This window comes from Psammomys obesus, unplaced genomic scaffold (genome assembly GCF_907164565.1).
Source record: "Psammomys obesus unplaced genomic scaffold, mPsaObe1.curated_primary_1811, whole genome shotgun sequence".
NCBI classification, from domain to species: Eukaryota; Metazoa; Chordata; class Mammalia; order Rodentia; family Muridae; genus Psammomys; species Psammomys obesus.
In genome coordinates this window covers 41,276,647-41,288,943 of record NW_026585895.1, presented here as the reverse complement: position 1 = coordinate 41,288,943, position 12,297 = coordinate 41,276,647, and the positions used below count along the sequence as shown (strand labels likewise).

General features: G+C 38.1%; 1 protein-coding gene across 1 annotated transcript in view; it reads right to left on the bottom strand.

The window, feature by feature from the left end:
- Lrp1b (LDL receptor related protein 1B) overlaps window positions 1-12,297 on the bottom strand; it is a 2,073,786-nt gene that overhangs the window by 667,763 nt on the left and 1,393,726 nt on the right. The window contains exons 27-28 of the mRNA XM_055599725.1: window positions 8,377-8,508; window positions 6,173-6,400 (exon numbers count right to left, since the gene is read on the bottom strand). Of these exons, the coding sequence (XP_055455700.1) occupies window positions 6,173-6,400; window positions 8,377-8,508 (360 nt within the window). The remainder of the gene's footprint in view (window positions 1-6,172; window positions 6,401-8,376; window positions 8,509-12,297) is intronic.

The window sequence follows — 12,297 nt, the reverse complement described above, 5'->3', positions numbered from 1 at the left end:
CTCCCTCATCTCCTCCCAATCTCACCCTCCCTCCCTCATCTCCTCCCATGCCCCTCTCCAAGCTTGATGTTCTTGTTAGAGTCTAAGAGTGGGAGCAGATGTTTCTCTCATCCTTCTCTTGAAACTCTTCTCCTCATTTTCGATTGCCTTGTTGAGCCTTGATATGAGGGCTTATGCCTTGTTTTATTGTATTATATTCTGTCCTGTCTGGCTTTCACCTCTTGGAGCCCTGTTCTTTGTTGAAGAAGAAATGGAGTGGGAGTGAGGAGTTGGGGATGGAATCTAGGAGAAGTGTAGGGATGGGAAACTGTGGCGGGGATGATATATAAGAGAAGAATCTATTTTCAATTATAAAGAAAAGAAAAAGAAAAAAAAACTATTGAGAAGGAACAAAGGGCAACCATTGGGAAGAGCGAGTTCTGCAGAGGCCATCTACAGGACTACAAAAGACAAGAAAAGCATCGAGATCACTGTTGGAATTTGTGATACCCTGATGAAGTCCAAAGCCAACGTGTTAAAAGTTCATTTCTGGTTTTGATGCTAATGGAATGTTCTACCATCTGTATTAGTTGCAGTTTTTGTTGCTGTGACAAAACACCATTGCTGAAAGAGGTTATATAAGGAAGAAAAGGTTTTGTTTTTGTTTGTTGTTGTTGTTGTTTTTTTTTTTTTTTCTTATCATTCTAGAAAGGTAAGAGTTCTTATGGTAAGGATGTATGGTAGCAAATGGTAAGCGTGGCAACAGGTTGCTGAGAGATCCCCTCTACAAATGCAAGAATGAAGCAGAGAGGGAACTGGTAGTGGGGCAAAACTATTGATGAGTCAACCTGCCTCCATATTAGGCTTAAAAATTATCTTATAATAAAGACAAACTAGGCTCATTCCTGTTTATTATTAAATCTCTATTTCTCAATTATTGTGCTATGCCCCACCTATAGAATAAATTGTAAATGGCCCTGCATTGCCTGCTCCAGGATATGGCAATCATGTCTTTGTTTTAAAAAGTTGTATGACTATCTCTGCCACCCTGCATTTGTTTCACAGGGTTGTTTGAATTCCTTGTTATAACTATCTTAGTATGATCACCTTGCTATGTTCTGCTCCTGCAACTCTGCTTATTTTGCCCCAAAACTTCTCATTTTCGAAGTCCCTACCCCTGAGCTATAAAAACTTTGCCTTCCTCACATCCAATGCTGACCCTTTAACCCCACTATAGTGGAACACAGTCTGTGTACATGAATAAAATAGATTGCTCTAATCAATTGCATGGTTTAATTAATTTGGTCATGATGATTTGGATCAGTGGACTTTCTCCTCACATCTTTGGGATTGACACTATAACTCTCAAAGTTCTTCCCTACATATATCCTTCATCAAGGCTTCCCACACATAAAGCTTCCCAAACAGCACAACCAATTAGAAACTCAGTTTTGAAATATGGGCACATTTCTCATTTAAGCCATCACATAGTCTTTAGCAAGGCTGCATTTTGGAAGAAAGGCAAGCCCACTGAAGAAGAAACAGAGGAGCCAATTTGACAGAGCCCCTACATCCACCTTCAGCTTAAACTATTCGTCTGCCTTTGCATTTGTCCTCTTTGATAGCTCCTCAATCTGCCAGTATTCCCCCAAACCCTGTCTTTCTCTCCTCAGTCTAAGCTTCTATCACTTATCACATCTACAAAAGCTGTTAACAAACCTTCGACAAGCTACCAGGTCCAGGACTCTCCATCTTTGGTAAAGGGAGCACTTTCAAAACAAATCTAAATGTCTTACTCTGCCTTCTTTAAAACCAATGGCATTCTGCATATTAACATAGAAAGGTGAAACACAGAAAGCATGCTTTTAGCTATATACATGTAAGGGGCTTGCTGTGACCAGGATTTTTTTCTTCAGTTCCCTGAGCTTGCCCGTGCTCTGCCTTCCATGTGGGATACAGTTTGAGTATCACAGGGGCTATCCTGTGTCTCTTTCTTCGCTTTTCTCATATGTAAAATACTTGTCCAGATAGATCGTTTAATTAATTTCTGATACTAATAAGTATATGTATTGTTAGTGTAATTATATTATCGCTCAACATTGACAAATAGTTGTAGTTAAAGTCTGCTAAGTGGAAAAGTCTTGTATTTTTATAAAATATGCACTCAACAAATTAGGGCCGGATTCCATCACTATGGATCTAAGTCTGCCCCTTAATGGTTATAAACAGCATCTTTAGCTATATGCAGGTCTCAGAGATTTTGGAGAAAGATGTTCACATTCTCGATAAAGGCATGAACTCTTTCCTGAACTCTGGAGGGGAATCACTTCAGTGAGTATAATGAAATCTTCAGATCTATTATACATTTACACCCAGCTCTGTAAAAAAAAAAAAAAAAGCAGAAAAAGAAAATCATGTTAGTTCCTCAGACTTAATTAAGTTGGAAATAAATGATCACTTCTGACAGATTGTTGTTCTAAGAGCATTAGAATGAGATGAACTGTCCTAAAAACAGGCAGAACCCACTGGACAGCCTTCTGCCCCTCCTGCACACGCCAGAGGTTCCTGAAAGGATGTGGCCTGAGAAGCTGCAGCCACGCATTGTCCTAAGTAAGCACTTAACTTCTCAAGAACTGAAACACTCATAACTTCTGATCCATCAATTTCTCTTTTTAAGATAAAATGAAGAGGGAGTAGATCTGAGAGAAAGGGGAAAGAGAGGAACAAGGAGGAGTAGAGGGAGGGGAACTGCAGTTGGGATATATTATGTGAGAGAAAAATCTATTTACAAAAAAAATATCCAAAAAACTATTACTGATGGAAATGGAAAGATTTCTTGTGCTCATGGGTTGTTAGGTTTAACCATAAAAAATAAAAAGGGTCATCTTATGAAAAGCAATCTATAATTCAAATCAGTCCTCATCAAAATCCAGCACATTTTTTTAACACATTTTGAAATAACAATACTCAACCCCAGGAAAGCTAAAATAATCCTATGCAATAAAAGAACTTCTGGAGATAGTACCATCTCTGATTTCAAACTCTACTACAGAGCTATAGTAACAAATAAATACCACATGGTTTACAAACAGTAAGCTCAATGGAACTGAATCAAAGACCCAGATGTAAATCCACACACCTATGGACACCTGTTTTTTTTATTAAAATAATAAAAGAATATACACTGAAAAAAAAAAGATTTTCAACAAATGGTACTGATCCAACTGGATTTTGGCATGTAGAAGACTTCAAATAGATCCATATCTATCACATTGCACAAAACTCAAGTCCAAATGGATCAAAGACCTCAACATAATACCAGATACACTGAACCTGATAGAAAAATAAGTGGAGAATAGCTTTGAAACCATTGGCACAAGAGACAACTTCTTGAACAGAACATCAGCAACACTTGTTCTAAAATCACCAATTAATAAATGGTATCTCATGAAATGGAAAAGCTCCTGTAAGGTAATAGGACAGGACATTAGCCTAATAAATAGAAAAAGATCTTCACCAACCCCACATTTCACAGAGCAATGATATAAAGCATTCAAGAAACTAGACTTCAAGAAGCCAAATAATGCAATTAAATATTGAGATACAGATCAAAGCAGAATTCTCAACAGAGGGAATTCAAATAGCTGAGAAACATTTAAGGAAATGTTCAACATCCTTATTCTCCAGGGAAATGCAAATCAAAACAACTTTGAGATTCTATCTTACATCTGTTAGAATGGCTAAGATAAAAAAACACAAGGTTTTTGTTTGTTTGTTTTGTTTTGTTTTTAACGCTGGCTAAGAGGTAGAGCAAGGGGAAAGCCCCTCCACTGCTGGTAGGAGTTCATATGTGTACAGCCACTTTGGAAATAAATATTGTGATTTCTCAGAAAATTGGGAAACAATTTACCTCAAGACCCAGCTATGCCACTCCTCCACCCTACCACAAGGACACTTGTTCAACTATGTTCATAGCGGCTTTATTCTTAATAGCCAGAAACTGGAAACAACCTGGATGTTCTTCAGACAAAGAACGGATAAAGAAAATGTGGGTCATTTACATTATGAGAAGTATTACTCAGCTGTTAAAACAATGAGGTCATAAAATTTACAGGTAAAGAGATGAAACAAGAAAAAACAAAAAAACCCATCCTGACTGAGGTAACCCACACTCAGAAAGATAAACATGGTATGTACTCACTTATAGGTAGATATTTGCTGTAAAGTAAAAGATAATCATACTATACAGATCCAGAGAGGCTAAGTAACAAGGAGGGCTTAACAGGGAAAACAAGGATCTCCCTGGGAAGAGAAAATACAACTGATTTTGCCAGCGGGCTGGGGATGGCTGGGGTTCTGAACCGGAGGATCAGGTGTAGGAAGAGGGAAAAATACTGGGAGAAATGATTGCAGTTGGGGAAGAATTTCGGAGTGGACATAGAAACCTAGTGCAATGGAAACTCAATAGAATCTGCAAGAGTAACCCTAGCAAGCACTCTTAGTAATATCGGCCGAGGAGCCTGAACTGCCACACACACCCCTTTTTTTTAACCAGGGAAAACCTCTAGTGGAGGGATTGGGACACTAATCCAGCCACAAAACTTTCTATCTATAGTTTTTCCTGTCTGCAGAGTGTTCTGGGACTGGAGCCTAGCAGAATCATCATCAGAGAGAGCAGAGAGACTTTATCAAGCAACTGTTAAGAACAGATGCAGAACCTACATCCAGACAGTAGGCAGAGCTTGGGAGTCCTGTGGAGAAAGGGGTCAAGGATCAGACAAAACACAGGGGCAGGGATACTACAAGAACCTGGCCCACAGAACAAACTGACTGGGACTTAGGAAGGCTTACAGAGATCAGAGAGACTGTATGGGTTTGATCTAGGTCCTCACATACATGTTATGGCTGAATAGGTTGGTGTTCTTGTGGGAATCCTAACAGTGGGGCTGGAGAGGGAGCTGTCTCTGACATTTTTGCCTGCTGGTGGGACCCTTGCTTCCTCCTGGGTTGCCTTTCCCAGTCTTGATGTGATGGTATGTGCTTGGTCTTATTGTAGCTTTTTTTGCTGTGTCTGGTTGATGTCCCTTGGAGGTCTGCTCTTCTCTGAGGAGAGGCAGGGCAGCTATAGATCTGGGGGAGACGGAATGTGTGGAGCAGAGATTATGAGTAGAGGAGAGAAGGGAGAGAAAACTGCAGTAAGGATGTATTATAGGAGAGAAGAATAAAAGTAAAAAACTATTATTAAGCTTCTTCAAATAAAGATATTTACTAAATGAAAAATAAACTTAAGCACTTCTCAAATATGAGTTGATTCAAAATTTTCAGTATTCTTTAGAGCGAAGGTACTTTGCCACATCCATTGGAGTAAAGATTCCCCTGTCTTTCAGGCCTTTTGAAATGTCTATATTAAGTGCGGATGTCCAACAGATGCAGAAAAAGAAAGTCTGGTCTGATTTTCGGTCACAGTGAAGCGTCCTCCATGAAGACTGATACAAAGCAAAAACAGCCAACATACAAGCAAACAGTACATTAATCTAATTCTAAGTTTAGAAATGTTATTAATGTGTGCATACATGGGCATGCCTGTGTGTGTGTCACAGCAAGTACATAGAAATCAGATGACAACTTTACGTGTATATTCTGTCCATCAGTAGATTTGGATTTTGAGAATCAAATTCGTGCTGTCAGGTTTGTGTGGTAAGTACTTGTACCCCCTGAGCCATCTTGCCTGTCCTTATTTTTATTCAGTTAATTCAAGTGAACCTGTTGCGATCTTATGAAGAAAGCTTCTGGAATATTTCACTGTACAGTATGTTTAAGAAGAGGTTCAGACTCAGCTGAATTCAAAGGACTAGCCTAGTCCTTGCTGTTCCCTATGCTGTCTGCATGTGAGTAGTGTTTCACGGCAGCGAAAAGTAAAAATTAAAAAAAAAAGCATTTTAATATGTTTAGACTTTAAAAAATTTTTAATTTGCTCTAGGATTTTTCTTTTTAATGGAACTAAATTTTTTGTTGTCAAACTGCAGTTTGATTTAATTACGGCATTTAACATTTGTAGAGGTGGAGGACACTGTTGGTTCTCTGAGTAACCAGTTTCACCTTCCAATTGAGTTGAACAGTGTAGGAAGACTGCAAAAGAAAATGTTTACTACAAATGGAATAACAAACTACTGGGGTCACGAAATTCTTTTACCTCTTGAAATAACTGTTTCTAGCCCTGTTCCATTGATGAAAGCCCGTGTTATGGTCTGTGTTTTGATGTCTGTCCAGTACAGACGTTCTTCAGAGGCATCGAAGTCTATTACAGCAACGTCATCAATGTCTGGGACAGTGAAGGCTGTGATGAAGTTCACATATGGATTGTCAATGTCCACTCCTCGGATCTCAGAACGTCTCACGTAAAGAAGAAACTTTTTCATTTCTAGAAAATGAAATTTTAAAGTGATCATTATTTTCCTTATATTGTTGGCAAGTGTAAGACAGTCTTGACTTCTAAAGTAGCAACTTTTGATGAATTGAATTTTAACACACAAAAATTAAAAAAAAAAAAAACCCTGATGGACAGATGTATATATCATCTATCTTAAAGGTACTTGGAACCTTTAAGATAGATGATGTAAAAAAAAAGCTAAAAATATCTTCAACTAATATTATTTAGTTTGTAATGTCAAAAATCTCAGTATTTAATTTTATCTCAGCATACCAAAACACTGCTAACTAAAGCCAGATCTGGAGGTATTGCAAGATTTCTCAGTTTCGGGCTGGCCATAGCTATATAAAGAGAACCTCTCAGAAAACAATATATACAAGCAAACAAAACCAGAACTTGCTGAATATATGTTCTCAACACCCATATTTTATATTGGTAAGTAATAAAAACAATATTGCCTCTTATTAAATGATTTTTAAATTTCCTAAGAATATGTTTTTCTATAAAAATTTACTTAATAAAATAAAATTAGGCATTATTTTTTTAAACTTTAATTCATATATTTGTTGTCAAAATTAGGGCTTAGGTAATCTTCAGTTTTTATTGTAAATTTTTGCAAATCACTTAAGAATATCGTTTCCTAAAAAAAAAAAAATGTGACTGAATAAAGTAAAATTGGGCATTATTTTTTTTTTAAAGTCAATCCATATATTCCTTGCCAAAATTAGGGCTCAGGTAATCTTCCATTTTTATTGTAAATTTTTATAAATTTGTTGTTCTAGTATTGGGAAGCATTCAGGTACTTTCCCTGTCCTGTTTGTGAAATAGGAGTTATAGTTCTAACATTGTTTGTTGTCACTGGGTGGTTGTTATTTTGAGAAAGGCACTAATCTGGTATCAGGTCCGTGACAAATTCTCTTGTACAGTACTCTTCTTCATATGTAATGGCAGAGCAAGTCCTGTACTCTCTGTGGGGATCTTTAAAATCACTAACATGCTCAATTCCCTGCTCTCTCCTCTAGGTAACGGGTGTTTTGTTATTTCTCTGTGGGGCTGGACCTCAGCGCATGTTGTGCCTCTTCAAGTCTGGAATGTGTCCATGCCATGGATATAGAACTTGTTACATAACTTCATTATGGTAAACATGGACACTCGCCTCCCAGCTACATACCTGAGCCCATGAAAGACACCCCAATGCCCTCAGCATGGCCCTCTGGTTTGGCAGAACTTGCAGCCCCCGTATTCCTAATGTTTGGATCCTCTAGTGCCTCTTTTTTTTTTTTTTTTTTTTTTTTAATAATTATCACTTGATGGTCCTCTGTGTCCCTCTAGAAACTCTTAACTGACCTAAACAAGAATCCTGATCAGAGGAGTCTGATATTCTTCTGAAATAACTGCACAGAACTAAAGCCCCTAGTACTAGACTCATAATTTAACTTCTGATAAGTGGTTGTATATTCTACCCTATAGATTAAGTAACTACTTTATCAAAAAATATTAATAAAATATTTATTTTCGTTAATGTAAGTTATTAAGTGTAAATACTTTTGTCTGTTTTTAAAGTTATATTTCAAGCTACACATTTTTTTTTTTTCCCTTCAGGTTGACAATCACCTGCTAAATGAATAGGAGATCAAAGCTGATTTCCTCCTGTCATGCTGGCTACCCTAGTCATCACTTCCTGGCACTGCGCTTATACTCACTCATCTGTTTTGCAGAGATAAATTTGGCTAACGCATCAAATAAAAAGTAGCAGGAAAAAAAAGTGAAAAGGGCGATAGACAGCAAATAGAACATACCGGATTTGAAAGGATTGTCAGTTTCCCCAGAAACAGCTGAGTTCTTACAGCTAACATATTTTTAAAGGCAGTTAAAACCTCTTCCACTTCACTGTGAGAAAAATCTGAATGCCCGCAGAATCTGAAAGAATTCCATTCAGATTTGGCTAGGAACTCTGGGAAACTCACCGTAGCAGGTCTTCTTGTCAGAGGAAAGCTTCATGAGGTGTGGGCAGGCACAGGCTGCGCTCCTATTGTGATTGATGAGACACAGGTGAGAACAGGGGCCTCTGCCTTCATTGGCCGCACAAGGATTCGGAGCTGCCAACGACAGTGAAATAGCAGCAGTGAGAAAGGAGAATGCCGACGATCCTCTGAGGTTGACTTCATGATTCAAAGGAAAGTTTTCCTCACTGAGCCAGCAGAGTTACTATGAGAATGGCAGGCAGGTGCGCACACTGAAAATCTTCCAGGCCCTCAAGTTCACAGCTAACAGAATTTTCTTCATTTTCCTCATAATTACAGACACAAAGTATGTCAGGAATCGTGGCTACACTAACACGAGACGAAGCTCAGAGAGACGTTTTTATAGACTTTGAGAGTTCTGACAGATGTACCTAGAAGGGTTCTAGGAGTCTTCCTATGATTCTAACCTCCCTCAGATGCTGCCTTCCGGCCTGAGCGCACCACTCTAGCAAATGCACCTGGGAACTGCGGTAGTGCAATCCTCCCTTTCTTCCCTCAGGGCTTGGCAAAGAACCCGGCATTGACTTACTTCCTAAATCTGTCATGACTTAGGATGAAGTTTTGATGTCATATTTATTTTGTGTGGGTGTGTGTTCCCATCCCTTGGCTTGAATGTGGAATCAGAGGACAATTTGAAAAACAAACAAACAAACAAACAGCGGTTCTCTCATTCTACCATGTGGATCCTGTGGATCAAATTTACATCATTAGACCCTGTGTGAAGAGAATGTACCTGGTGAACCATCTCTCCTGCCCCACTGATTTTTATTTAAATTGATGAATAGCTATTATCTTCGATCTCATTTTAATAGAGATTGACTATGTTATAGAATATATACATTCATTCTAATAGAATAAAGTCTTTAGATCTAGGCTACTAAATGGAACGTGGGAAGAGTTGTGCCTTCTGACCTCACCAGGAAGACTTTAGCTTTTGACTAATGAATTGTACCTTTTTAGCAGGTGGACTTATTGCTCTGGTTAGACAGGGTTCAAGACATACCACCCAAACTGTGTGCAATGGCATATTGAAAAGGGGAAGGCACAGAGAGGTCTCTCTGACCTTTTCTGCACACTTCTTTTCCGAGGTAGGTCATAAAACCTAGGATAGATTTTTTGACCTCTTCTACAGCCAGTCCTATGAAGGTCCTGGAGAGGTGTCTTTCAAATCTCCAGAGGAAATGGGCATCTTTATCTTGGTAGAGGAATGCAAACACTCCAGCCTCAGAACCCTGCCCATAGTGTTCTCTCATGTTTATCCACCAGTGCCCTTCATCAAGTGGATAATAACGCATGGGTTTGTAGCCTCTCTTCTTATAAATAAAACTTGATTCAAATGAGTTTATATTCTTTAGTTGTGTTATACTGGTCTCAACTACAAACCACAAAGAATATAAAAATTAATTTTTTTCTATTCCCCCAGTAGTTAGCATTAGTGCTGTAAGATCTTAAAGCACAAAGGCTAAAACATGAGAATACATTATCAATATAAAGCAGATGTGAGAAATTAGCTGTATGTTAGATATGTATTTGACAGTTTATCATATTTCCCACATGAAGATGATTGAAGCAAAGCACGGCTTTCCTCTGTACTTGTTAGCAATAAATAATTATTTCAAAAAAAAATAAAGGTTTGTGAAACATACCGTCCGCTAACAAAAGCCAATAACAAAAGACATTGGTTAAAAGAAGAGAAGCTGTGGGCCTTTAACTTAATTTACACTAGTGTTCCAAAGAGATTAAAGTTAGAGAAACAAGCAGGTCTGCAGATGAAAAAGATGGAAGTGCAGAAGAGGAGGTCCTAAAGCATCATGAGCATTCTAATGCCCACAGAGCCAGGGCTCCCAGTGGCTGCAAGAAGAAAGAGAAAACTCAAAATTCCCCACACTTGAAAGACAGAAAGAAAGAAAGAAAGAAAGAAAGAAAGAAAGAAAGAAAGAAAGAAAGAAAGAGAGGAGAAAGAAAGGAAATGAGAAAAAAGAAAAATAGAAAAAGAATAAACAAATTTGAGTTGAAGAGTAGAAAAATAATATGTTATAGCAGATGCTGAGCCTGATGGCCAACTGTTGGGCAGAGTGAGTGGAATTTTATGTAAGAAGTGGGAAATAGTAAGAGCTGGAGAGGACAGGAACTCCACAAGGAGAGCAACAGAACAAGAAAATTTGAACACAGGGAACTTCCCAGAGACTCATACTCCAACCAAGGACTATTCATGGAGATAACCTAGAACCCTGACAATGCAGCCACTTCTGATGAGAACTGATAGACTAAGATCAGAAAGAAGGAGAGGAGGACCTCCCCTATCAGTGGACTTGGGGAGGGGCATGCATGCAGAAAGGTGGGGGGAGGGTGGGACCGGGAGGGGAGAAGGTAGGGGCTTATGGGGGGATACAAAATGAATAAAATGTAATTAATAAAAGTTAAATAAAAAAATTTAAAAAATTATATTGAAAGGAAAAATGGCCTCTTCTGGAGCAATTAAAAGCAGATTCCTTAAGAGTCTCATGCAAGGTACTTGATTCCACTCTATTTTTAAAATTTTAGTTCAGAGTAGTTTTCATTCCTCTCAGCATGCTACAATTATAAACTCCCTTTAAAAAAAATCAAACATTAAAATTCTATGTACATAGAATAAAAACTCACACTGATTTTATAGCCCACTGTCTATATTAATATTAAGGCTATAATGTATAATTCACCATATTTTCTGCTTCACAGCTTGGAAAATCCACAAAGAAATCTTGCCTTTCATTTTAATCTCGTTTCACTTTGAAATAATACTGCTAAGTCTTTTAAAAGTTTTTTCCCCCTTAGTAAACATCTGAGCATAGATATCTCGTTTTAATGAATCAGTTGAGGAATGTGGTTCACAATACTCCATTTGTAACATAAGGTGAAAATTAACAGATGGTGACCCAGAAGCAAGCCCAGTCTAATGATGGTCTTTGTAAAGTTTGTTCTAGTTAGTTAATTACATATTTACATACACATTAATTACATATTATTCGTGGCTGCTTGGTACTGCAAAAAAGAGTTCATTGATTTTTATCAGAGGTTTCCTGTTCCACAAAACCTTCAAATATTTCTCACTAAGGAATGTTTTGTCAATAGAAAATAATTAATAATAGACAATAATTGGGTGTTTTCTGTCAAATACTATTATTACAAAGTCTATTATCGATACTGAGGTTGTGACCAGCCCAATACTGTTTCTTTGTATCGAAGAGATAGAAACAGCTGAGCACCATGGAGTGCAGCAAGCACTGACAGCTCCTTTTGGTAATTCCCACGTGGTCAGACAAAGAGCCTTAGAGATACCTGTGGCATTGTTCCTCATTGGCACCGTTTACTAGGCCCGTGGTTGTTCCAAACGTAGAGTAGCTGGGAAATGTGAGTGAAGATAATGTTAATGCTCCAAGAAGCATACTGTTCGGTCTTTAATGCCATCGCACCTCTGGGATTCTGCAACCACACCCTGTGCTCCATCTCCTGCATCTGTGACTGCGGTTGCTTTAGTAATCTCTAGTTTCTAGGCTCCACCTACTACTCTTGGTTGTCTTTCTACCTTACAGACCTGACGGGCCTGAGGAGTTTACATGGGATGCCGCTGTTCGCTCACAGTTTCACAGCGATACTTCCACGGGACTCTCCTCTAACCCAACCACAAATTACTCCTGGTCGCCCTTCTGCTCATTCTTACTATTATGTCAAATTTTGTTATTTTTTTTAAAAGAATCATCAGTCTTCCAAACAATACAATATTTAAGCATTCTTCTTCTTCTTTTTGTTATGAATGTAATTTATTTTTTTATTTTATATTTTTCTTTATTAATTACACTTTATTCACTTTGTATCCCCCCCCCC